General features: G+C 48.1%; 1 protein-coding gene across 4 annotated transcripts in view; it reads right to left on the reverse strand.

Annotated features, from left to right (window-relative positions):
• Tns3 (tensin 3) overlaps positions 1-27980 on the reverse strand; it is a 244712-nt gene that overhangs the window by 23074 nt on the left and 193658 nt on the right. For all 4 annotated transcript variants that reach the window (XM_076545949.1, XM_076545948.1, XM_076545950.1 and 1 more), the window contains 4 exons: positions 27817-27977; positions 26753-26867; positions 26182-26265; positions 860-1031 (listed from right to left, as the gene is read on the reverse strand). In XM_076545949.1, coding sequence (XP_076402064.1) covers positions 860-1031; positions 26182-26265; positions 26753-26867; positions 27817-27977 — 532 coding nt within the window. The remainder of the gene's footprint in view (positions 1-859; positions 1032-26181; positions 26266-26752; positions 26868-27816; positions 27978-27980) is intronic.

Below are 27980 nucleotides of genomic sequence, written 5' to 3' on the forward strand. Positions count from 1 at the left end.
TGGATGCTTGAGAAAAACATATTGTTTGCAGGGTTTGGTCCAGTCTAGGATCTTAGGCATCAACCAGTTCTAAGAACTTATCTCCTGCAGACAGAGGGACAACTTGACTGGGAAGTACCACATTTAGGAACTTAGGAAAGCCACTCAAAATACACCTCTTGTAACATACACACATTTAAATTGATAAACAATAGGTACAGACTCTACACATGATGTCAAGGACTTTTAATTTTTAAAAATTCTTTCCTTCCTTCCTTCCTTCCTTCCTTCCTTCCTTCCTTCCTTCCTTCCTTCCTTCCTTCCTTCCTTCCTTCCTGTTGGTTTTTCAAGACACGTTTTTTTGGTGTAGGCCTGGTTGTCCTGGAACTCACAGAGCTCCACCTGCCTCTACCTCCCGAGTGCAGGGATTAAAGGTGTGCACCACCACCGCCTAGCGACCCCCTATATTTTAATGGGAAGGGAAAACTGGAAACCTGTACAAGAGACATGGGGGAGTTGAATTCTACTTTGGGCCAGAGTGGCAGCTGGCCTTCCTGGGTTTCTTAAGGCCTCATCTTTTGAAAACAAAAGAGGACAGTTTGGTCTGCCACAGTCCCTTTCTTCCTTTCCATCTTTGCAACATTTTCCTAGGTGCTCATGTATTTGCCGGTGCCTGTGCACAAGAGCAAGTTCCATGAGCAGCGATGTGTGGCACAGCATCCTGGGTACGGACTCTTCTCCACCTTACCTGAGCAGCCTGAGAGACCTGAGTGGGGTCTCACTGTTGGGCCCTGCTCTACCCAGTCTTTTCTTTCTCCTCCCAGCTGGGTGCTCTGATGTCAAGGGGAACTTCTAACAAGGTTAAATCCCTTCCTCCTACCTCTCTCTCCTCTGGCCAGGTCCATTGCTTGAAACTGTGCAGGAGGATGCAAACATCTGCTGAAAGTTGGGTGTTGCAGGCATATCAGCCCGAAGCATGGTGGGTTTGGGTCCAATGGGGCTCTCTGACATCCCCACAGTGTGGCTGATAATCTCTGGGCAGCCTCGTGGTTCTGGAGCAAGGAAACAGAAAGCAGAGATTACGTGATCCATAATGTCACAATCTCAGCCCTTTCCTGTGTTCATAACAAAATGAGTTAATTTTTAAAGCTTTCGGTTGCTCATGGTCACGATGAACCACGACAGCAGTAACACAGGTGGCTGTAGGGGGTGACTTTGTGCTACTATGTGTAGATTGTCACCCATCACTGCTACCAAAAGAGAAAACTGTGTCTCCATGTGCAACATCCATCCTGAGCTGGCGGCTCATGTATGAGGGACAGATGTATGTACAGCCTACCCAATAAACTAAAAGGACCCTTTTTCACAGAGATGCTCTCTTCCCTTGAGTGCAGGCACTGCAGAGCTATCATCTGACATGCTTACCTTTCCTTCCATTCCCCACCCTCCCATATTAGTGACTCTGGGGCTGCATGCCCAGGGACCATGGGGCACGGATCTGATCTACTACATGCTATTCTTGGGAGGTTGAAGATGCAGGTTCAGAATTACCAAGGCATCTGGGATCAAGAAGGCCAAAGTCACACAGAAAGAGGACTTGGAACTTGTCAGGTATACCTGAGTCCTAAGCCTCTGGGCTTGGCACCAACTACCCAGTTACAAGTGGCTCCTTGGAGCTAAACAGGACTGGGGCAGTTTCTTCTGGGTGGTAAGAAAAACCTATGTGTGGGAAATACTCAAGAAGCATGACCCTAGCCAATAACTAAAGGTCCCAATGCCCTATGCTCCAAGGCACCAGACACTGGATGGCTTTCATGCAGCCCCACTTTAAATCTGGATCTTGTCTGAGGAATACCCACCGTCCCAAACCTGCCTCCCACCCCATCTCATTTTAATTTTGATACAAAATTAAAATGTTGCCAGGAAACATGACAAGTGAAAAGAAAAAAAAATCACTACCCTCCCCAAACAAAATGAGACAAAATCCCACCACCACCACCACCACCAACAACAACAACAACAAAAACATAGCTGGTTCAAAAACTGGAATTAAAACATACAGACTACAAAGAAACAGAAAAATAGAGATTTCACCAAAGCACCTGAGTCCCTAAGGATAATCAAATGGAAACTCCAGGAATAAGAAGCAGAACAAACAAGCATGGGCTTAAGGACTTCAGCAGTGGATTGGATTCAGCAGAGGAGAGGGCAAACTTGGGGTGAGGAGGAAGCATGCAAGGAAGACACTGGAGCACAGACAGAAATACAAACTCAGCCAGAGAGACCAGTGCCAGGATGAAAGTTACTACCACGTCAAACCTACACGGAGTGGGCACTGCATGAAGCAGAATCCACGCTGGAAAAGACATTTACTGAGAACTTACCAAAATACCAGAGAAGTCAAACCTCAAGTTATAAGAAAATTACCATGGATACCAAAAGAGGACATATTAAAAGGGCTCACTGCTAGCTAGTATGGCAAAAATGCTTTGCCTTGTTCATCGGGGGCCATGATGGGACACCAATTTTTGTGTTGTATTTTTTCAGCTCATTAAAATTCTCAGTATAGGAAAACCCAATATTGATGTGATATCTGAGTAAATCACAGGGTGAATGCCCATGTCTTCTGGGATTTATCTGTACATCCTTGGGACAGGTATAGTCTTCTTATCCCCATGCCAATAAATATTTCAAAGTAAATGCTTGGTGTGCTAATTAACTAATTGTATGGTCTTCCAAATCCATCCTTCAAACTTTCAGTGGCAACTCTGCAGAAAGAACAAATACACTGTTTAAACCATCCCTCCCTTCACTGTCTTCCAAGTGATAACTTAGCCTCATTCACACATCCATCTGCATTTATTTTCCATCTAGAACCTAGGAAAGAAGGAAACCAGAACATGGTAGTCACACCAGCATGGCCCTGCCTTTGGGAGGCGAGCATCTGTCTGAGAATGAGGCCAGAAGGGAGGTGCAGTCTGGCTTCCAGAGGGACCTCTGGAGGACTCCCTTCTGTCTAGAGAGTGCCTAGATGCCTTATAAAGTTTATCACTTACTCTGCTTATTGCTGTTAAGGGAGCAACAGTTCATTTTTGCTGAGAGTTTGAGGGAATACAGCCTACCATGGTGCAGCATGCATGGATGCAGGAGAATGAGACAGCTGATGTGTCTACACTCAGGAAACAGAGCATGCACGGATGCAGGAGAATGAGGCAGCTGATGTGTCTACACTTAGGAAACAAAGCATGTACAGGAAACCCAGCTGATCTGTAAAACCTCAAGGCCTGCCCCTAGTGAACCACTTCCTCTAGTGAGACTCTACCCCCTAGAGCTTCCATAACCTTCCAGAACAGTGAAAACAGCTGGGATCAAGTGTTCACAACACAGCAGACTTGGGGGTGGGGTAGGAGAGGCAGCGCAGAATTCACATTTAAACCACAACATTGCAGAGGTGGCATTTGATGAAGTCCAAGATAGACAGTGGGCTTTAGGTGGATACAACAGGCTTGGAGAACACCAACCCCTGGCCTGCTGCCCATTGGGAGGAGCTGTCTCCACCCTTCACTGATGGTACATAGAGGAGGTTCTGGTCATGTATCTTATGAATGCGTGGACGGATGGATGGATGGACGGGCAGACAGACAGAGGACGAGGAGCAGCTGGCTTCGATCTTAGAGCTAGAGTCCAGAGCATGATGTGGAAGTTCTGCCTGAGTCTGGCTGGAGGGTAGAGAGAGGTGTGGATGATCCCTAGGATCAAGTTCCAAGGAGCAGCACAGATCTTTGGGATCTTTAGAGCTGTTCATCAGCAAAATCGAATGCAGGAGCCAGCAGGGGATGGAGGAGTGCAGTCCTCAGCATCTGCCCCTGTGACCTGGCTGCTCCAAGAGGCCCCACACAGAATAGGGCAATCCTCGCTGCCCCTGCCTCTACTTGCTGAGTCCCTGAGCCTTGAGGATCCAGGGAACCCATGCCAAGATTCAGAAGCATTGAATATGCTTACATGGCGCCAAAGATTCCCTTCAAATGAGAACAGGCGGAGGAAAATCAAATCCCACTTTGTTCCTGTTATCATCGTGTTTTCCCAGAAAACAGCAAGCCCAGCACTTCCCATGAAAGTGGCTTTGTTTATCATTCATTAGCACCAACTCTGGGGGCACTGTGGTTCCCTCTTATCCCAGGCTTTGTGTCAGTACTTAACCCTTTGTTTACAGAAACAGCCGCCTAAGCACCAGGTTGGGTGTTCATGCTAAGCACTTAGTGCAGGGACCCCCAGGCACTCAGTAACGAAGTCTTCTGCAGATCCCCTTCCCCTGCCTGCACTCAGGAATGCATGTCAGCAAAAAGCAACCTCTAAACAGCATAATGTCACAGCAGCGAATGCACTCAGTATCTGGACCTTTGCATTCCCAGAAACGTGGATGCTAGCTGCTCTTTTAAGTCTGCAGGATGAAGATCAACTCTGGTGACCAGACTGCAGATACCAAGAAGACATTGGCGGAAGTACCAGTTTACATGACACCTACCCAGTGCAGGAACAGAGCTGCCACCTTAAGAGGCTTCCTTTGGAGCCACCTTCCCAAGCTCTCCTGTGTACTGTCCTTGCTGACAGTGCAGTGCATGGGATAGAAATCCCACAGAACTTGGGAGTATGCTGAAATCTTACTCAAGGAACTGACACAGGCTCCAGTCAAGCCGAAGTCTTCAGACCCTTCTTCATGGGTTTCTAGAAATTCCTCTCATGAGAAGAGCAGATTTGGAATAATGGCCACTGTTCTTTAACTTCAACATGAGGCTCACAGTAACACTACTGGTGAAATGTCACCAGCCAGGATGGTGAGCAGCCTTGTCCTTCAGAGAAAGGGACCTAGGGACATCACAGAAGGGGCAGCAGGTTTTAAAGCAACCACTCAGAGGGTCTACAGGGCAGCCCCAGTCCTTCCAAACTCTGCCTTCTGAGTCATGAAGCCGCCTTCTGTTAAAGTGAGTTTCCATGGCAAGGAGAGGTCTAATGGGGTCCTGCCTGCCCAGAAACCATTTAGCTGCTGGGAATCTTGACAGCATTGCTTTTGTTTATTATCCACACACTCGCATTTTCTGCTGCTGCTGCTCACATGCACAGCAAGGGCTGGAGGGGATAATACCGTGTTTGGAATTTGAAGATGACCACACTTTCTGGGTTCTCCTCCAAGCCTGTGTGTGTCCTTGGTGCCCTGTGGTTTCAGGGTGCAGAAACCTCTGCCTAGAATCCCTTCCAGGCCAGGCGGGAACTGGGGGGCATATGCCCAGCCTCTTGGGATCTCAGGAATGCCTGCACTCTTCTCCTCTCTGCCTCCACTTCCTCCATTTCCTGTACCAGGATGAGGGTGAGAAGGGGTCACTGGCATTCTTCCAAATGATCTATTTTTATGCTTTCTTTCAAAAGCTGCTGCAGGAGTGTTCTGTGGGAAGCTGGACACCAGTCACTCTACACTGGTGACTGGTGACTTATAAGTTAACAAGAAGATTCTGCTTATGGCCAAGACCACTGATAGCCTAAACAGTAGCCTCTTATCTTCATCTACTCATCCACCCATCCACCCATCCACCCACTGAACCACCTACCCATCCATCCATCCATCCATCCATCCATCCATCCATCCATCCATCCATCCATCCATTTCCATCTTCTTTCTTCCCTCCTTGCTGGTAAGACCCAGGTTAAATAAGCAGTCTCCTTTGCCATCACTTGAGAGTTCTGGCCATGGTAACATCAGCACATCTCTTAACTTGAATCTTGCTGGAATACTGGATACAGTCTCAAGTTCTGGGGCCTCCAAGCTCTCCTTCCTTATAATCTTATCAATTGAGGTCATAATAGATGATTTCTGGAGTTTGTTTACATAAGCATTTAAAAATTCTATTTCCAGAAGGCAAAACTTTTTTATGGGAGGTTTGATGGTAGTAACATTTTAAAAAGATGTCCTTAGCTTATAATTCTGCTCTCTAAAAATAAAAGGCTATTAAAACCAGCTTTCTGAAAGCAAGGGAAAAACGGGCAGGCAGCCACACATAATGAGAGTTAACTAGTGGAAGCCCCAGACTTTGGAAGAGCAGCACATGTTTCTTGATGAGAATCTGAGTCTTGACTCTCCAGCCCCATACAAACATACATGAAAACATATGAACAGGAAGGATTGTGCTTTCCTGTTGCCAAGCTGCTTCTTGGTAACTCCTGAGGTCAAGGTCCATAGTGAATCAACTCTGCTCTTGACAAAGGCAAGGCTTTCATTTCCCCTGGAGGACAGAGGTATCCTTGCTATCATTAGAGGTATTATTGTTGTTGTTATTATTATTGTATTATTGTTATTAATAATAATAATTTATTTTAAACAGGATCTCATGTAATGTAGGCAAGCTTTAGACTCACTACGTAATCAAGGCTGGTTCTGAACTCTGGATCCTTTCTCTTCTACCTCCCAAATTCTGAGATTATCGATATGTTATACCACGCCTAACTTTGGGGTTGGAATTTCCATCTGCCATTGGCTCACCCTTCTGTGATGCTTTCATCCCAAGAGGAGTATCTTCTTTAAAAGGATCATGTCAGTGTTCCCTTTAACCAGTAACAGGAAAGGAAGCAGAGACACAGATAAAATGGCTCATTACAAGCAAGGTCCTGTGTTTTCCTGTTCTTTAGAGATGCTCCATTTAAATTCAAAGATTCCAAGTGGAACTGGGAAGCAAACACTCTGTTCTGCTCACTCGGTGCTGTGTACAGAATCCCAATGTCGAAGCACTGAAAACAGCGTTTCTCTTTGCAGAATGCCTCAAGCAGCCTGGACCCTGGGATGCATGCAGTAAGCATGGCCCACTAGCTCACAAGCATCCTGAAAACCTACTGTGGTCTGAGTTCTCAGGGAAACAAACACTTCCCACCTGCTAGATTTTCAGGAAAAATAGGTGGAAGGATGCCTTGGGGTGGGGAGACTGAGCTAGCTGGAGGTCACATGTAGCTGGATGACAAGCTGTCACAGAACTCAGAGACTGGGAGTATGGACAGTGGACAAAGGACAGAGAGCCCCCACTTGCCTGGTGACAGAATCCTTGCAAAGCCAGATCTGAGGACAGGTCCCCATGATGCTCAGCCACACCCTGCACTGTTATTATTTAATTGTGATTAAAACAGGCATGGGTTACTATCCTGACCACTTCCAAATGATGATTCCAGGGGCCTTAAGTCCATCTTCCATTGCTATTGAACCATCACCATCATCAATCTCCAAAACTTGTTCTTATAACCTCAAACTCCGTACCCTATTAACAACTCTCTTTGCTCCCCTGCTCCCAGCCCCTGGCAACCCCACTATCCTTCCTGTCTTTACAGATTCTATTCTTTCACAGACCCCATGAGTAAATTATGCAGCGTCTGTCCGTTTGTGATCAGTTTATTTTACTTAGCATAAAGTCACTGTCTTTCAGGAACACACGTGGTGGCCTGTGCCAGAAAGCGCTCCCCTGCTCAGGCTGAGCATCCACCCACTGAGTGGAATGCCCGTTCTGCCTGTCTACCACTGCTGCAAGGACACGTGTGCCAGAACCATGAGCTACAGTCTCTCCTTTCTTAATCCTTTAGCCAGTTTGGGTGGGCACCGGTCACTGCAGCAGAAACTGGCCTCCGTGACAAAGGTTTGCTGTTCCTGGGCTGCGGCCACCCACTGGGGACAGAGGCAAATGGGGAAAAACCACTATAGGGTGGTCAAGCTGCAGCTAGGGTGAATGGGGCCGTACCAGGGAGAAAAAGGGAGGCACAGGGAAGCCCTCCTTATGCAGGGGGTGGGGGGGAACCCTCCAAATGCAGAGGGAGTATTCTCCCCACACTGGAGAAACAACTCAGTTCCTTCTAGATCCCTGGGCTGAGTGGGGCTGGAAATCAAGAGCAGACTAGTGTCTCCAGGGGAATGAACCAGAGCAGGGCCAACTAGAACTTCCTGGTGATGAAAATACTCCTAGCAGGCTCTGGTTGCTCCAAACTTTCAGTCTCCTGGAGAATTCTAGTCCCATAGTTGAGTCTGCACACAAGCCGAAGTCTTGGTACTTTGTGTCTGTGGATAGAATCCCCACAGGACCCAGCCATCCTTTAGAGATGGGGCAGGTGGAGGAAGTTGAGGCCTGTTCCTTAGCTCTATTCAGGCAGGAACTGTCAGTCAGTACTAAAGGGCTTCACAAACAAATCCCTGGAGTCGGGACTCAGTACAACTACTTTCTCTTCTACCAAGTACATCACAGGGTTCTGCTCCGAGTTCTGCACAACGCTCAGGCTCAGGATGAAGAGACACTATTTTATACCTGATGTCTCTGACTGGGACTCGGAAATTTAATCAACTCAATCAAGTCATCCTTAGAGGACCCTTTTCTCTACTGCATCCACACCCCTAGCCCACCAAACACCCAGGACCTACAGGCAGTTTGCAGAAAGTGTCCTGCAACTTCCCTGAAACTGGAACAACACTGGTCAGATTCCCAAGCAAGCCCCTAACGAGGCAACGGTACCTCTGCCCAGAACTTCTGATACTGTGAGTTACAGTGAACACTATACCAAGAGGCACACAAGTACTTCAAGAACTCAGCTTTGGTCAAACCTACCTAACAAAAAGGTATGTTCTCACTACGGGACAGACCACAGTGGATGAAATCCGGCGGAAGTCTCACCCGACCCTCAACACCTTTTACCTGTCTTTCAGAAAAATGCGTGGACTATCAACATGAAACTAGTAATCACTGTCCTTGTGGCACTTAATAGACCTCTTGACTTTAGAACAACTGGCAAATGCTCACACCAGCACCCAGTACAATCACTTTCTTATCTAATGATTGCACCATGGAGTTCCGCACCACATTCAAAACAGGGGTGCTGGGCCAGTGGCTATCGGCTGGGGCTTGGAGCCTTAGCTCTGCCCCAGGAGGGAACCGGCATCCCCCTGCACCAGGATCCCACCCTGATTCGTAGGCTTCCCACCCTTCACTCTTTAGCAAACCCTTGTCCTTCTTGATGTGCAAAGCTCCATGGGTTAGAGTTCCGGTGTCTCATAGCTCGGGGTCTTAGCTCAGTCTACCATAACCAACAAGCATCTAACTGATTTCTCACTGTTCTGGATGCTGGAGGTCCGTGTTCCAGATGTAAGCAGTTTCCACAGGGTCCAACTACTGTGATTACAGGTGATATTGTCTCCCCTTTGCCTCCCTTCTTGGACCTACATCCTAATCTCCTCTTATGATAAGGACCACAGTCATACTGGACCAGGCTCTGCCTCAGGGGACACCAATTTAATGACCAGTGTGAAGATCTCCTTTCCTAATACGGTCACATCTGAGGTCCGGCTAGGGCTTTCACTCAGTCCTAACACAGGAATAAGATTTCAGGAAGTGAAGCCTTGCTTGATGGCAGCAGGGTGGCTGAGGGTCTCTATCAAGGTTCCTGAGGAGCAATGAAGGGAGGACATGCAGGGTGCACACAGCATGATCAGGCTGTAACCACCCTCTAAGGCAGTGGTTCTCAACCTTCCTAATGCTGTGACCCCTTAAAACAGGTCCTCATGTTGTGGTGACCCCCCCCACACCCCATAACTATTTTCATTGCATACTTCATAACTGTAATTTTGCTACTGTTATGAACTGTAATGTAAATATTTGTGCTTTCTGATGGTCCTAGGAAGCTCCTGTGAAGGATCCCTTGACCCCCAAAGTGGCTGTCACCTACAGGTTGAGAAGGGTTGGTCATAAGTTTAATCTAAGGAAGAAGCAGGAGATAGCATGGTGCTGTGTGTTGCATGGAGGCTGCTTCTGAATTGTCTCTTCCATGGCTTACAGGATGGGGATTCTGACCAGGCTGAGCCACAGCTTCAAAGCAGACCACCCTGCCCCAAACCCCGTGTCCCAGGAAGCCCTGCACCAGCCAGAGGAGTGAGAAAGACCCAGTTCACAATGTCTCCCTTCTCATCTGATTCTCCTCCCTTCTTGGCCTGCGGCTTATGGGGCAAGCTGGGGGAAGTCCTGAATAGGACAGGACCTTAAATGGGCAAGGGTACCTCTGCCCAGAACTTCTGACGCCGTGAGCTGTTCGACACACAATGGGAGCCTTTCAGATTACAGCCACTTTGGTTTGTGTGTTTCTCTCACAGGTTTCTAATTCCACTGATTTCTAGCATGCAGGCTATCCATGCCAACTCACTTGAGAGTGTCAACTCACCCCTTAGCTTCAGTGCAGCCATTTTGCTTCTGGCTGGCATTCCTACCCAGGGAATAGTGCCTGGCAAATGTCACATGCAGAATGCCACTGGTACCAGGGCTGAAGCCACTGCCCAACCAGCTCCTTAGCTTCTCAAAAAATGGCCAGACCTCTAGCACTGCCCAGATGCTGCCAGGTTGTGCTGGCACTGGACTGGACTTCCAATAAAGTTTTATGTGCATTAAAACTGCCCCCCAAATAACAATTAATCAATAGGTGGATTTACAGCAAGCTGCAGTTTCTGTCATGGAGGATTCCTTTTCTGAGAAGGATAGCCTGTGGCAGAACCTTCTATGCCTGAGGCTCTCGGCCAGCTTTGTGGAACGACTCTTGTCTCATGGTAGTGAGTTCAGGGGTCCAAATGCTGCTCACCGTGCTTCAAGGGGAAGGCTGAAAGTCCCCTAAAACTGACAGTGACCTTCTTTATTATGCGCTGTCCTCTTTCAGAAGATCAGTCAGCTAAAGTTCACAGTGTATGGTAAAATATCTACTCATTGTCCAGTCAGTAAGACAGGATAGATGGATGACCTGCTGGAGAAGACCCTTGGCCATCCACCCATACCTAGTGACAACACCCACTGGGCATTTCCTGGATTCTCAGTGGTCCTCCATCATGACAGAGGCAGGAGATTCCAACGTAAAGGGTTGTACTAGAACATCCAGCACTGGGCAGAACTGGTGCCCCAGATCCAGGCCCTGGATGCCAGTATTTTATACAGCCTTGAAACACTGAATGGAGCAGTAGGCAACAACATCAAGTACAGTGGAGAAGTGTGTGAGTTTGGGAGAGAAAATGAGGCAAAGATTAGTTATAAAATGGAAATTATGTCCCTCACCAAGGTAGAGTATTATGGGGAAGGAGAGGGAAAGCAGAAATGGTTGTTAATTTACCTGTGACACACACAGGGCTGACAGCTGTGGATAAATATTTTAAATAAGTTGGTAAAATATATATATCATGCACTGCGCCCAAGCCAAGACTGAAGAACTCATGTGATCAGGATTTCTGTCTCCAAGAAGGAATGAGTCCCACACCCTGCTCTATGCCCTGATGTTCTTGTGCACAGCTACTTGCCCCCTCCCCAACACTGAAGACCCTGAACCTCCCAGACAGCTCAGCACACAACCACAGACAGCATGCTCTGTGGCCTCACAGGCCAGGGCCAAGAAGGAGAGTTAACCACCAAGAAAAAGGAAAGAAACAGAAAAACAAGTCTGTCTGTAGTTTCCACAAAGAATTGAAAAAATAGTAAAATCATTGGTGCTTCTAAGAGTTGATGACCTTGTGTGATGCCAGGAGCATGGCTTGCTGTGTTTTGAACAGGGACCTTTCCAGCTCTGTTTACAAAGTGTCTTTCCTTCCTCACTGATCAGCACCAACCAGCCCATCTTATACAGATGTTTACTGTTTGCTGGAGTTTGAAAGTGAAGTCCAAACTCCAAAGGTCCATGTATTCAAGAGTTATAGATTTGGCGCCCAGTGTGAAGCTATTGGGAGGTGGTAGGACCTTCAAGGGGCGGAACCTGGTGGGAATTCTGCAGGTTACTCAAGGAGTAGACTTCAAGGGACTGGAGAAATACATTCCCTCCCTTTTCCTCTCCCTATTTCATCTTCTGGCCATGAAGAGTATGCTCTGTCACATGACAAACTACCCCACCACAGGACCAAAAGCAAAGGAGGCAACACGTTAACCATGGACCAGAACCTTCAACATTGTGAACGGAAATAAGCCAACACTGGCTGAGGTCTCCACCTTCATGAAGGTCCTACCTCCTGACAGTTAGACACTGATAACTCAGGGTCTTTATTCTTTGACATTAGACAGAATTTACAAAGTTTCACTCACAGAAATAATAGTAATAATAACAATGGTAGTAAAATTTAGAATTAAATGTGTAGATGAAACTTAGAAGAGTCATTACCATTATGACATATCTTTGCCCAAACATGTCCCTTCTTTCCAGTTATTTATAGCTTTTAAATATTTCTTAATAAGCTTTGAAAATGCCCCCTTTTATGAACAATGTCATTTTAAACAGCCTCTGAGTGACTAAGATATTATCAACTTGATTTCCCCCAACATGGTACAACATGGGCTACAAAGGTGACAGAGGCCTTGGTGGTGACAGAGACCTTGGTAATGACAGAGAACCTACCAGATATCAGAGTGGATGGGGTAACTGGGGAAACTGCACGTCCTCCTTCCTACAAAGATCTACTCTGAAGTACGATGAGCCATTGGCCGGGCAGCTTGTATCTTCTTCTAGAATACACACAGGATGTACACATCTTCTAGGACTAGATCTAGTCTTCTATAGACTCTTCTTGTGTTCTCTCTCTTTCTCTCTCTCTCTCTCTCTCTCTCTCTCTCTCTCTCTCTCTCTCTCTCTCTCTCTCTCTCTCACTTCCTTATTACTTTGAGGAAGCTCTAAGGACATTCTGGAAGCTTTTCTAGCCATATCCAGTCCCTCAAGGAAGTTGGCCATCCTACTGTTCACCATGGCCTTTTAGACATGTTTAACCAAGTAGTCATCTTTTCCTGGGGCTAGTCTAAATCAAATACCATAGAGAGGCCACCACCCAAAGCTGTGTGTCACACACACAGGACAGGGTGGGGGTGGGGGTGAACCTGTTCCCTGATTTCCCAGGTTATAGTCTGTAACGGGTCCTCCTGGGCCCTCAGTTCTCACTGTGGCCTGTGATTCTAGTACCTTTTAGACATACGTTAGTTCCAGAAAGGACTGAGACTGGACACGGTGCTCTCTACAGCCTCAGAATGGAAAGCTGGTCCCAGACCTGCTGAGACAGCTGTCTGACCAGCTTCCACATATCACTGGCACCTACCAGTCTGACCTGCTTCCTTTCAGTGGGCAGCTATATGCCTTTGTCTGTCCTTTCTGTATTAAATATGGGGACAGGGATCGGAAAGGCAGAGAAAGGAAGGAGCCTCCGGGAAGGGGGGACGGGACACGGGACACAACAGTGGACAGAAACTGTCCTTAATGCCATGTCATCACCCAGAACTGGGAGTGACCATGGTCCCCATGCCACCTCAACTCACTTTCTCTGTGTTTCAGGGCAGGGCTGAACAAGTTGTGGGCACAGGTAGGCACACTGGCAGCCACCACTCACCCTCAGTAGTACTGAGAAATCTTGGTACCACTTCACACATGGTCTCCCCACAGAATAAGAGGCAAGAGCAGCGGCTGACTCAAGGCTGAGAGCCTTCCATGCGTGTGCCAGGCACACCGCTAAGTCACAAGCAGGCACTACCTCACTTAATCCTCCGACATGTTCCATATCAATGATCATTCCTCTATTAGGGACCAGGAGACAGACTCTTGACTGGAGGTGTAGGGAGCTGGTTCACAGGAAGTCAACAGGAATCTTGCCTCCTATCAAGATCTCTGATTCAGCAGCCCACCACTGAAGCTGCCTCTCTCACATGCAAAAATCCTAAGACTTGTCCTGGAAAGGTCAAAGAGCCTGCTGCACACATTTGCTCTGAGCATAGGGAAGACACGGGGTTCTTGGTGAGTAATTTATAGCCCTGTTGCACAACATGGACAGGGCCCCCCAATACTCTAGGCTCCACGATTTGCTATAGGCTGGTGGTAAACATGAGCTCTTTGTCAATTCAGATAGATAGCCATACTTTCCATCTTACCTAAGCCTAGGAAAACATTTCTATCCAAGGCAGCCAATTTAGAATATATTGACATACATATGGAATTCATGGAAAAATGACGATTTTATGTGGATCCCATTAAAAGAGCAGGAAGCTTTTGAAAAGGCATTTTCTTCCATTTGATTTGAAGTGTCTCTGGCTCTTAGAAGGGGCAACACATAAAACTCACAACCAGGAAGCATAAGGCAGACCCTAATCTGTCTGGGCTTGTCTTGGGGCTTATGCAAGAAAGGTTTTCTCTCAAGCATATGGCTCCTTCCCCTCTCTCCCTTAATCTTGCTCATGATTTGAGCTGAAACACATACACCCAGTCTTGTATCTGCAACATGCCTTCGTAAGGATCTACAGATGCTTCAGGAGACCACGAATTCTTCCCACACCACTTAGGACCCTGAGATCCCCTCACCCCACACATGGGGGAGGCAACCCCAGTCCCGCAACAGGGAGGGAGGACAGTGAAGGTGCCAGCTGCCCCTGCTGCGTGCAGACGCTCTGCAAGCAATCTGAGATCACTTCAGTAAATGCCTGTTTTGTTTCAAAGTTCATGGATTTGTTTAGAAATACTCCCTTTGACTGCTCCAAGCAGAGAAGACTCAAGAGAGGGCCTCATTAAAAACCCAGAATATGTCCTATAGGCTGCCTGCCTCCTTAGTGGGAACACTGCTGTCTGGAGAAGTTGTGCAGGGAGCGATCTCTTGAGGGCCTATGGGGTGGGCTGTGACAGAGAGCATGCAGCAGGCCGGTGATCATCAGTGTGGGCAGAAGGATGCACAAAAAGCTGCACATCTGTAAACCAGGCTTTTGTTCACCCCAAAAAGTCTCAGAGAAGACAGAAAGCTTGCCTTTCCTTGAAGGAGCAACCTGGTTCGGCTCAAGGGTGGAGTATCTTGTCCCTAAAGTCTGGGAACTTGAGAAATGTCACTAAGTGATAGGGCAACACAGAGCAGAAAATGTCTTGCTGTTTCTCCAAGACCCATTTCACCTAGGTAGGTGTCTTGGCCACTGGAACTAGGTCTGTCTTCTCCTCCTCCTCCCTAACCCCACCACTACCCTCCCCCACATCCCAGATCAGGTTTCAGCAACTGGATGTGCCCAAAGGATCCAGAGCACAGAGACATCGGGAACACACAAACGGCTCCCAAGAAGCCCCAAGGCCAGCTGTTGGCTTACCTGGGCACCTGGAATCTGGTCAGTCCATGGAAGGGCCTAGAATCTGTGAGCCTTATGAAAGGCACTCTGCAGGGCCGGTCTCCAGCAGCCCCGGGTGCTGAGTCCCGTCCCGGCGGCGTCCCCCACCCACCCTGGGAGGGCTCTGTGTTCTGCCAGTCCCGGGGGAGTCAGGGCGAGAGGCGGGGCGGCCACCTCCAAAGAGGCCCATTCAGAGGGCAGCGGGAGAGCGGGTCGCAGGAAAGAATCCCGGGATTGTTGGGCGGCGGGCCGCGGGCTGCTGCGGGCCGCCTGCCCAGTCAGTGCCTCCAGACTTGGCCCCGCCCGCTCCCCGCGGCAGTTCGCTTCCTTTCCATTCCGCTTCCCTTCTTCCTCCTCCCCTCTTCGAGCTCTGGAAACCTCCCTGCTGAAACCCACCACAGCTTAATGCCACGCGGAGGCCAGTATCACCACCCAGCAGAGACGAGGGGCAGGACCAGCAGCCACGCCCCACACCTCCCCTTCTCAGCAACCTGAGGAGCCAGGAGTTCGGGAGCTGAGTCTCACCAGTGAGGATCCTTTCCCTCTTAATTCCTTTTCTGGTGGATGGAAAGCCTTCACTACAGCCCTGCACAAGGCAACCAAGGAGACTTCAGCTACAAAACCCACCCGCTGATATCTGCTCACACTGTGCTGGTTTTTCTCCTGGTTCCATAAACTGATCTGGAATCAGCCTCTTCACCTGGCCGATAACCTCTCTACCAACAGGTCTTGGGCAGCATCTATACCTATATCCCGCCCCCCCCCCCTTATTCTCTTCATGTGCTTCCCTCTATCTGAAAGAACCCTCAAACCAACTACCAAATTCCTATAATGTCTTCAACATTTCTTACAAATAACACTTTAGTTTGGGACACTTTCTTGCTCATTAAGTAGAATCCCAGTTCTATTACTTGGGCACTGATATCAGCGGTAACGTAGATTGTGTACAGCAGTGCAGAGGGACCGGTGTGTCTGGTCCTGGAGACAGACACACCACACCAGGTGTTACCATGAGGCAAAGGCAGCAGAGAGATGACAGTCAGTCCTGCTTTGTCCTGTCTGACGGGTAAGGCAAAGCCTCACTCATTCTGCAAATACGAGCTTCTAGAAACAAGTTCTCCCTGCACTTCTTCCCCAAGAGAAGGTTCTATGTTCCCCTAGGGATGTTCCCTTGCCAGTGTGTACCAGAGTTGGTTTTTAGTTCATCATCACAGGGCTCTGCCCAGATAGAAGCTTCCAGCGCAACCAGCTGACCATCTTGCGGAATCTAAGCCTGCCCAACCCCACAGGTCATAATGCCAACCTGGGAGCCTCATCAGGAGAGGCCCCTCGGTCTTGGCTCCTCCAGACCACATGTCTAGGGCAGAGCCAGGAAGACCCCTAGGAAGACACTTCCTCCCTCTTGTTTATGAGCCTGCAAACAGCTGCTCCTGCATTCGGAAATGCCTGGCCCCAACCCAACAGCCTCAGCGGGAGGCTCAGCTGGTAAGGTGGATGTACCAGCCTTTCCAGTCCGTGACTTCTGCAGGATGAAGGACATTCTCGATGGCAGGTCCATCCCCTCTGTGGGTCCCACCTGTTCACAGGCCAGAGGACTGGAGGCAACCCCAGAGATGGGCAGCAGAGGAAGCTGGACATACTGCGTTTGTGACTGTGACAAAGCCATGACCCAGGCAGTTCTGCGTGGGTCTCCTCAGGCTTAGAAGAGCCTCTAGGAAACCTGCTTATCTCCCTCCCTCCCCTCCCTCTCCTTAGCTGCAGTGTTAGCAACTGGGATGATTCTGAAGCATTACTTCCTTTAGAAAGAAAGTCATTTCTCGGAAACTCTGCTCTTTCCTCTACAGATCAGGGTCAGTACCTGGACAGGAGGTAGACACTCTGAACCAGCTGGGATGCTCATGGGAGGGGAGCAAAATCCCAAGATGTAGCATAGCCACATGACAAATAGAGAGTTCTTGGAGAGGACCACAGCCCCATAAATGGGCTTGGCCAGCCCTTAACCTTCAGCAGAAAGGATGCTGGTCCTGTAACACCTGGGGCCTTGCTCCACATGCTTTGGGCTCGGGCCCACTGTGGCACTGACACATTGGTCCCTAGACTGGAAAGCCTTGTCTTTAATTCTACTCACTATAGAAAACTTTTGTTTTTCCGTGCTAGAGATGAATCCCTGATCCTAGGCATATCCTACTAGTGACATAAAGCCCCTGTCCCATGCAGCACAGGCTGGCCTCCAACTCAAGATTCTTCTGTCTCCGCCTCCTGAGTGCTGCTGGCATTATAGCGCTCCTGGTGCAGCCGGCAGGCTCAGACCCTGGCTGGGACTATGTAGAAGGAAAAGTGAAGAAGGAAAGATGGAAGGAGCCAAGGCGGAAAAAGCTCACGTTGGAGGAAGGCGTGGGGGGGAGAAGAGGCTTTCAGAGGGCTGGAGCTTAGCAACATTGGAAATAAGAGGCCATGATGCCCAGTGGTGGCTAAGGTACCTATAGCAGGGCAGAGGAAGGATGAACATGCTTGGGGCCCGCTCTCCTAAGACACCATCCCATCAGTCTGGCAGAACTCGGGCTGCCCAGCCCCAAGTGTGTATCTGTTCATAGGCTCTTGAGTCATATATGCCCCAGTACTTTCCCCCATTGTACTGCAGGGGTGCCAGGCAGCACATCAGAAGCATGGATCCTTCTCCTCAGAGCCATCTGGCCAAGTGTAGGGAGATCCCTAGGATTTGACACACCCTCTAGAAAAAGAAACCAGGTGCTTTGTGTGTAAGCTCTGGGTTTCTCTGCCACCCACCTGACAGCCCTGGGGAATATAAGAGGGTGGTGTCGGTGTGCCCTGCAGGTCTTATCTGCAGCAGCAGGTGCTGCCCCAAGACCCCCAGATGGACCCCCAAACCACCACAGTAACCACCACTATAGCTGACATCTCCAAGTCAGTCTAAAGTCCTTTTCCTGATTGTCTGGGAATCAACCATCCCCCCCAGCAGACCCAAAGAGAATGCTCCCTGATAATTTGGCAGGAAAAGGATTAAAAACAAAACACAATCCCCTCAAATCTGTGTGCCTGCCACAAACAGAACTCCAACTGCTGGTGATGTGGACTTTCTAGTGTGCCATGCTGAGACCCAAGGAACACCAAACTTACCCACCATGCCCTTTGGAGCAATTGGGTGCTGTTTTCCCCTTTTCCCCTCAAAGACCTCAAGTGCCTGCTTTTATTTTTCTGTAAATGTGTTCACTAGTCCTTCCTCACAAGAATGGGCATGTCAATGAACAGTTCCTATGCAGCACTCATATAGTGAGACACTGCAAGTCCAGATATAACCAGGGGAATTTGCAGACATGACCACCCCTGTGCTGTGTCTGTATACAGTGGTCCTCTTGAGATCCTCAGTTCTATGTCACAGATTAAACTACAGATGAAAACCTTGATTTAAAAATGGTACCTGTACTACACATGAATGGACTTTCTGCTCTGTTGTTCATCCCTAAGTGACACAGGACATTAACTATTGGCCACATTTGCAAGGCATGAGGTATTTAAGTATATGGGAGAATGGGTGGGCAGAGTAGATAAAGTCCACACTGCTGTGCTCGACACACCCAGAGAATGGTACCCACAGGGTTCCGAGAGCCAACACCCACGAGTCCTGAAGGAAGAGTGTACATACTGGCATGGGATCTAAACAAAGGCTGAAGTACCTAACTCTATTGAAACTGTCAGGCCTCAGCCAGGCAGTGGTGGCACAGGCCTTTAATCCTAGCACTCGGGAGGGAGAGGCAGGTGGATCTCTGTGAGTTAGAGGCCAGCCTGGGCTACAGAGTGAGTTCCAGAAAGGCTCCGAAGCTACACAGAGAAACCCTGTCTAGAAAGAAAGAAAGAAAGAAAGAAAGAAAGAAAGAAAGAAAGAAAGAAAGAAGGGAGGGAGGGAGGGAGGGAGGGAGGGAGGGAGGGAGGGAGGGAGGGAGGGAGGGAGGGAGGGAGGGAGGGAGGGAGGGAGGGAGGGAGGGAGGGAGAGAAACTGTCAGGCTTCACCTCCCTCTTCCAAGGAAGCACCCTGATCTGAGGGGGTACGGGGGTACCAGCCACCACTAAAAGCCCCGGGTGATGGCAGGGAACAAATGGAATGTTCACTTCTTCATAGCCCTTACCAACACAGTCCATGTGCCCCTCCTGTACCTCCCACAATCCAGATCCTCCACAAACCAACACAATGGGGCACCCTGGCCAGGAATGCTAGCCTGAGGGGACAGTGGCACCAGAGTTACAGAGGAGATTCCCCAATGCCTAAGGCTGTATGACACCTGGAGACAAGCCTGGGCCAGGTGAACTGGAGGGCAGGGCCTTGGGAGATGAGAGACAAGCACATGGCTGACCTGCCCAACGAGCAAAGGTTGACACAAATGTCTTTTGCTTTTCCAGCACACTGTTTCCCAGGCTGTCTGCACTTAGGTGCCTACCTGGTTCAGTGTCCTCCAACCCCTGCTGTGGCCAGGTCTGCAATGGATTTCAGGCTCTACACCTGCTACAGGCTGGGCTCCAACCCACTTCTCCAGTCTGGGGCCTAGAGCATGCTCTAGATAGAAGTGGGAAGAGCAGTAGCTTCAACTCCAAGACAAATTTTTGGGACATTCTCACAGAGAGATGAAACAGACTCTCATTTCTAAGACATCCCCGAAACCACACATAGTGCTAGCATTCTTATTCTTTTGTTTAGAAGATGTTTTAAGAGGTTATGCAACTTGTGCTAGATCACAGAGAGCCGGGCTTCTGTCACCATGCCCCAGAGTCATCCTGTGGGCTAAGAATCATGATCAAAGTAAAACTCCTGTTGGCAACATGCCTGAATAGCCTTTCCATGCTGTCTTTGAGAAGAGCCCACAGGCCTGGACAATGACATGAGTTGGTAAGTACAATCAAAAAGGGAAGATCTCCCTACCCCACTACCAAGCAAGTCAAGGGATGCAATCTGCTCAGTTTACAAAGCTCTCAGCTCATGGGATCCTTCAAGTTGGCCTGCCTGGTGGATGAGGTGTCAGCAAGGGATGCCAGCAGCTTGTGTGTTCTGAGCCACATTCCACACAAGCAAATTCATGTTCTCATCGAAACAGACTCCTAACAGCACATTCACAGGGCAGTGCTGGACTCTGACCTCCGTGAACCAATCCTTGCTGTTTACTTTTAAGTATATTTACAAGCGGTCCACTTTTTTTTTTTTCTTTCACATTCTTCATCTGGGGTGGGGAGAAGGAAGGGTGTTGTGAATTTACTAATCCACATCCATTGCTGAGGCTCCCCTTCCCAGTACACATTCTTTGGTATAAGTTGGAATGCGGACAGTATCACAGGCATTTGTGCAGACAGTATGTGCCTCCCATGCACAGACACTCTCACGTTATGTGCACCTAAATATAAATACACAGACTGGTACATTTGCTTCGTAAGTTCAATAAATTCAAAGCCACCAAGGTCTACCATAAATATCACCTGTGTTAAGATATAGCATGTGCCTCTATGTGCTCAGTAAAAATTCTCATTACAGATTCATAAAAATTCAAACAGAAAAGGAGCTGGGTATAAGAAGGAAAGGGAAAGCTGGCTGGAACATTTTATAACATGTCAAGGTTCCGATGATGCCAGAATATTCATTTAGTTTTTATTATTTATCTTTGAGATTATAGTATAATTACATCACCCCCCTCTTTCCTTTTCCTCTCTCCAAACCCTCCCCAGTTTTTTCCTTATTTTTATTTTATGTGTATATGTGTTTTGCCTGCATGTCCATCTGTGATCCACTGTGTGCAGTGCACATGGAGGCCAGAAGAGTGTGTGGTCCCCTGGAACTGGAGTTACAGACAGTTGTGAATTGCCATGTGAGTGCTGGGAATTGAACCTGGGTCCTCTGGAGGAAAAGCCAGTGTTCCTAACTGTTGAGCCATCTTTCCAGTGTCCCAACCATTTTTCTAAGCAAAACTAAAATACTGCTTCTGAATAAGATCAGTTGAGCGCCCCCACCCCCACCCCCACACACACCTTCTCCTCCCTTTCTGCGTTCTTCCTAACACTCCTGGGCCTTGCTTTTCTTCCTCTTCTGGCAAACATCATCCATTTCTGTACTCTGAACTCCATGAAACCCAGCTCCCCTGTTTTGAACCAGTTATTCTGGTTCCTATTCTCTATGAACCAAGTAAACAGGCAGACCCAACCCCCAACCCTTTCACAAAGCCTGTATTCACAGTAGAGACAACAGCCCCAAAGGACCCCACATCACTCTGCCAAATACAAAACAGAAATGGCAAAATTACAAAAGCATTCCCTTCAAGTAAACAAACAGTAGCCATCAATCTTTTTTATGGATGCCCAGAGCCCTCAAATGTTCTCGAAATAACAATTATAAAAAACTGTTTTGTGACAAGAATGTTCTGAAACTACAGAGGGGCAATGGTTGTGAGACATGGTAACTGTACTAAATGACAATTTTCACTTGAAAGTGGCTAACTGTGTTACATGAATTTTGCCTAAAATAAAATAATTTTTTAAAAGGATGATTTTGAAACAATTTGGAAAGTAAGTTATGTCAGAAACATGGCTTTCTTCATGAGACAGTTCACCATGTTTTTTTATTTCACTTATTTTAGAAATATCAGGGCTAAGTATCACCTAAGAAATGGAAGAATGTTTTATATCTTATGCTTCATAATCTTTTTCTTTCACCTATATAAAGGTTGAGATTAAACAATGCTTGCTTCAATTCTTTTTTTTAATTTATGTATTTATTATGTATACAGTGTTCTGTCTGCATGTATTTCTATCTGCATGTATACCTGCAGACCAGAAGAGGGTGCCAGATCTCATTATAGATGGTTATGAGCCACCATGTGGTTTCTGGGAATTGAACTCAGGACCTCTGGAAGAACAAGCAGTGCTCTTAACCACTGAGCCATCTCTCCAGCCTGTTTGCTTCAATTCTCTAAAAAGGCATTTCCTTCCAAAAGGCTCACTTCTGGAATCCTAAAACCTTTATGCGTGCCCTTCTGATTACGTATGTTTCTGGGGTACAACTGGGCTGAAGTGACGATGACCGGACAGACAGCTGCTCTCCAGGCCTGTGCTGGCTGTCTGGCCTCCATCCTCACAAAGCTCAAGGTCTCATGTCAGGCAAGCAAGGATGCTCACGGGCCCCTGGACACTTGCTCAGACACTGTCCCTGGCTCCCCTCCCAGTGTCTACGGTTGCTCTGCCATCTCCATGCCTGACCTCACCCTTTGCATTCTTTCAAGCTCCTGGGGCAAGGCAGCAGCAGCAGCATTGACTGTACATCAGTCCTGAACTGGTCTTCATTTACCTGGAGTAGGTGCTTCTATGGAAGCCTCAAGGGGCCTAAGTGAGTAGAGAAAGACTCCTTGGGTAAGAAAGGCCCAAGGAGCTTCTGTGTCCCCACAACTCATGCTCTGCTATGGCCCGAACATGGCCCCTCTCTCCAGTTCATGTGTTAGGAAATCAATGCTAGTGTGGCAGGGGGGATCTCAGAAGTAAAGACGGAGGAAGATGGAATCTGTTCTCATGAAAGACGTAGTAGCACAAATCTCAGGCACAGATTCCCGACAACCTTCCTGGTTGTCTCTCCACTCCCTACGGGACACCTTCTGCTGGGCTGGGACCCATGAAGACACTCTCTGGTCCCTGCTCTTAGGCTTCCCAGACTACTGAACTGTGAGCCAAGTCTCTGGTTCTTATCAACTTCCTGGGCCATGGTAGTCTGTTAAAGCAGAAGGCAGACTAAGATTCTCCATGCTATTGACAAGTCATGGCCACCAATGGTCTTCCACTACTTATGACACTACCCCTTCCTTGGCTGTTTGTGCTACAGTTTTCGTGTACAACCTCACTAATTCTGCTTCAGGGCTAAGTCAGGCACCTGAGCTACCATGCTCGTAAGTGCTCACAGGAAGAACATGCAGCAGGAGTCACTTACTGCGCTGTTCTAAAACAGATAAACATTGGAGTGCCAGGAACCTCCCTGGCCCCACCCAGGTAGAAAGTGTCAGAGCTAGGGTGTGTGTGCAGCTTGCTTCTGAAGGGAGATGACTAACAGGACAGGTGCCATCCAACAATACCTGCCTCAGCTACCTAATCCTCTGTGTTCACTGAGAAACACTCCAAAGGCTGGATGGGCATTCCTAAGAGAGGAACAGCATGGTGGCAGAGCCTTCTAGAACCTGAAAATGCTCGGACATATCTAGATGGAAAGTGAAAAAAATGTTTGCAGGTGTGATCATTTCTGCTGTATGGTATAAGAGAGAAATCCAAGGTAAGTGAAGAGTTGACCTGTAAGAGCTTCCAAATCCTGTGGGAGAACTGCCTTGGCAGACTGAGAAAACCCAGGTCTAACAGCTGGCTCTTAGGTACCATCAGGTGTTGGCAGGCTACTCTGTTGGCCATTGACCCCCCCTCTTTCACTTATTCAGGCTTTTATAAATGAGGTTTCTTCTTCTTTTTTTATTATGTATATGTGGGTATGTCTGAGTGCATATATGTGTACCATGTGTGTGCAGGAGTCCATGGAGTTCAGAAGAAGCCATCATAGTCTCTAGAACTGTAGTCATATGTGGTTGCGAGCTACCTTGGGAGTACTGAGAACAGAACACAGTCCTCTGCAAGAGCAATCAGGGCTCTTAAGCCATGAACCACTTCTCTAGCTCAAAATAGGCTTCTTCAGTTTATTTAACTACTAGCAGATCCCAAGTATGCTCTGGTTTGCTTTCTGACTACTGTCCAACTGTTTACTGGAGTGTGGCTTGTTTCTGGGGTGGCTGTGTGCAGCATGATTATAGCAGGGAGCCGGCTGGTTCTGGGGACATCTGACTCAGGAACCTTAATGTTAAACTAAGCATGGGAGGGCCTGAAGAGACACAGGGGAAGTGTGAGCCTTGGGCACAGGAAATGACTGCCCTCAGAGCCAACCCAGGTTGGAGACTTGTCCAAAGACTCTCCCTGTGCTGCCTCTGAGTCTTCTTTTCTGCAAAGCCAGACCTTCATCCTTGGCCTTCCACATCTATTCTTGCTTTTAGCAGTAATTCTGCTCAGTGATCCCACTTCTAATGTTCAACTACATTAGGTATCTGAACAAGCTTCTCATCTCTCAGCTTCAATGTCTAAGCTCCAGGTCTTGGCCTTCCTTTAGCAGGAATCCAGTTAGACTACTTCAGCAAGAAGCCCCACACCTGGGTCTCCTTCAGTAATTTTCCATCCCCCCTACCCTCCCACTCCACTCTGCTCCGTGGAGATACAACCCAGCTGACATTGTGGCATTGGGGCTGAGCTCAGCAACGTCTCTGGCTGTAATAGTAACTCATGCAATCTACTCTGCTCATTGCCCCAAACTAGTGCGCAGTGGTGTCCATTGGACATCTGCCAAGGGGCAGGATTTTTAAGTACAAGTAAATGAAAACTGTTTATTCCCAAGAAATGCCGATAATAACCATGCATGGGGGGGTCGGGTCGCTCACTTGCCCTTCCCAGAGTAGAGAAGATGCTACATCAAGAATCTAATTCACAGAGAAAGGTGACTTTAAAATGTACATGGGGTCTGTTGAGGGTGGCAAGGGGCTGGCTCAATAGGATATAGACAGTTTTCCGAGTTATCACAGTCTGACCCTGGAGACCACAGCCTCAAGCGGCTGGTCCCCCATGGCACTGACTAAGCACATTGTGTCCGTAGTGGCCACTGCTAATCTCTAAGCAGATCATTCATGACTCTACCACAGCAGATCGTGATAGAAAGAACCTTTATTCAGACCATGAGTTTTGTATTCCACATCAAGTCCGTCGATGGACACAGAAGAAAGCTGACATCTGCGGTGATGAACAGGGCAGTGGGACATTTTGTTTCTCACCACTGAGATGCCATCTAGGAGTAGACTCTTTTGATCTGGAGCTTGTGTTACACAAGTCAGTTTTTAAAATGACTGTGCCGTGTCCTGTTGGCCAAAGAGAAGCTTGAAGACCAAGATGCTTGAGTGCAGCCTCAAGGAGAGTAGCAGCCTGGGGGTATTCTTTGAGGGACAGGTGGGTGAACACTCAGAAAACAAAATGGAAGCCAAGGTCCTAGGAGAGGACCTTTGTGGCCACTCCGACTTCAAATTCCCCCAGGAAATGCAGACAGAGTAACCTTAGGGCCAAAGGACTCTTCTTCAACTTCTTGCTGCTAACCAAAGACATTCCCAGTCTGGGGAGATGGGCTGTCATGAGTCAGGCACTAAGGAAGAACTGGCTCAGGTTAGGATGTTCCTTTGGACCTTGGATGGACTGAGATGCTTTTGGAAACTATCCAGATAAGCCAGGGGTTAGGACTCAAGGACAATGAGATTACCCACATTTTCCAGGAATAGCAAATAGCAAACTTATATTATGAAAATGAAATGACCAAAAGAATATATGTGGGGCTTCTCTCTACCTTTTCACGCTTGGCCCATCCTGGGATCCTAAGAAACATGGGCAATGTCTACCGGGAAGGAACACTGAGAAACTCACTGGACTGTTAGCTGCCTGCAGTGCAAAATACTGAAGGTCTCCAGGCGTCATTGTAGAGAACAAGAGAAAGGACCAAGTATTTAGGGACAGGAAGACTAGGTGAGCAGCTGGGTCACAGCATGAAGAGATGACCATGTGGTGGGGTGCATGCAGATGCCCTGCCCTTTGCTGGAACCCATTTTCTTAGTGAGTGGATAGCATTCCTCCCTCAAAGCCCTTGCTCAGTAGGGATTCAATAAGGATGCTAAGCACATATGCTGAGCTGACCACAGGTCCTACTGAATTGAGCATAAACTGCCACATATGCTACTATCACACTATTCTTACAAATGCTGGGAAGACCTTCAGTGTTTTATTGCTACTCAACTCCCAATGGGTGGATTTACAGCCACATCCCAAACCCTAGCAAGACATATCCTTGCCCAAGGTTTTGGAGATGTGGCCCAAATGGAAATTTTTCTGCATCAGAGAATGCCTTGGTAGAAACAGCAACCATGCAAATATCATGGCTGCCATAGCCAAGGGTTCTTACCACGTCCTCCTTTGCGCAAACTGGCTGGGCTGCTCAGCTGGGGCTCGGGTGGGCTGAACGGAGGGTAGCGTGGGGATGTTTTCACTAGAAAAGAAAGTAGGGAAAAGGTTATTGTTACTTCTCACTGTTGCAGAATACTTATTTACACGGCAAAGATGTGTCTCTGCCTAAGACACCTTCTGATTGGTTTAATAAAGAGCTAAGTGGCCAACATGCTAGGCAAGAGAGAATAGACAGGACTTCCAGGCAGGGAGAGAGAAACTGGGAGAAAGAATCTAGGTGTGCGATTTCACCAGCAGACTCGGAGCAAATTGGATGTACTGTATAAGAAGAGGTAACCCAGCCACGTGGCAGAACACAGGTTTTAAAAACCTGTGTTTTTATGGGTTAATTAAGTTATAAGAGCTAGTTGGGGAAAAGCCTAAGCAAAGGCCAAGGTTTCATAATTAATAATAAGTCTTTGGGTCATTATTTGTCTGTCTGGCAGTCCAAAGATAGTCCAACAAGAAAGCTTGCTACATCCCACCTTGTGGTACCAAGTTGCACCAAACTAGTTTTTCTTCTTTCTTACCATACGGAGTTTCTGGTGACACAGGGAATGCTGGCGTCAGACACATAGACTCCTTGCTGTTTGAAATCCTGCCATCGATCATATCGAGGTCAGGGGGATATGCAGTGATCATCGTCTGAAATCAGCATAGAGAGAGAAGAGAAAAATGAGGAATCACATAAAGGTGCCTTCCACGTAGACATGGCCCCTCAAGATGGTCCACTGACCTCTGAGAGCGGCTCAAGGGGGAAGAAACCGGCCTCTTACCACTCACTGTTACCCAAGCTGGAGCACAGAGAGAAGGGACTTATGGGCCATCATCTTAATACAGTGCTGGAGAGCCAGGAGCGAAGGTGATGGAGGCTTTGATACAAGGTAAGTAAGCATCCCACCACTGAGCACGAAAGAGCACCAAGGAATCCTTAACTACATCACTGTTACAGATAAGTGAAAACACACAGAAAGTCAAACACACAACACGGAATGAACTTTAAGAGAAATGTTCCATATATCAATAATGCATGTTTGTAAGAGTTACGGAGAAGGCTCCAATTTTTCAACTTGAGAATCAAGTGTATAATTAGAGTTAACTATCTGGGGACGGTGGCCTGTCCAACTCCAGTTCTGACTCGAAGCCTTGAAGACATCTCCCAGGCAGGACCTCCCTCAGGGTCATCATCTGCCATGGAGGACTTGGAGCCCTGTGTGCAGGCTACAAGTCTGCATTTGTCACCGTCTATGCCGTCCAGCTGCAGGGTCCTGCTGGGTCCAGGGCCATGCTTCCTAACCCTCACAACCCACCTGTAGGCTTTGCATCTCACACTCATTCTACAGGTCAGAGCACTGAGGTTTCAATGGTCCATGTAAGGCACCCCCTGTATAGCCATCGATGGGGAGTGTGCGGACCCCACACAGGCCCTCTGACCTAGGCTCCCAATCAGAACTCCTGTCTGTCACTGAAGAAACCATGTCAAGGACAGAAAGGTTACAGTGACGGGTGACCTTATGCAAGGCATAGTCATTGCCCTAAGCCCAAGGACAGGAAAGTGGGGTTGAGTAGAGGCGGGGGCAGGGCCAGGACCTACCTCTTTGATGTCTGCAGGAGAGGAAAAGGGTCCCAGACTTGGGGCCGGGTCCACACTGGCCTTTCCCCAGCCACACTTAGAGAAGGACACCTGGCTCCCGGCATCATTGTCATACTGCCCGAGGCTCAGCTTCCGGAGCCGTCCCCCGATGGACTCATCACCTG

Source organism: Peromyscus maniculatus, chromosome 10, assembly GCF_049852395.1.
Source record: "Peromyscus maniculatus bairdii isolate BWxNUB_F1_BW_parent chromosome 10, HU_Pman_BW_mat_3.1, whole genome shotgun sequence".
NCBI classification, from domain to species: Eukaryota; Metazoa; Chordata; class Mammalia; order Rodentia; family Cricetidae; genus Peromyscus; species Peromyscus maniculatus.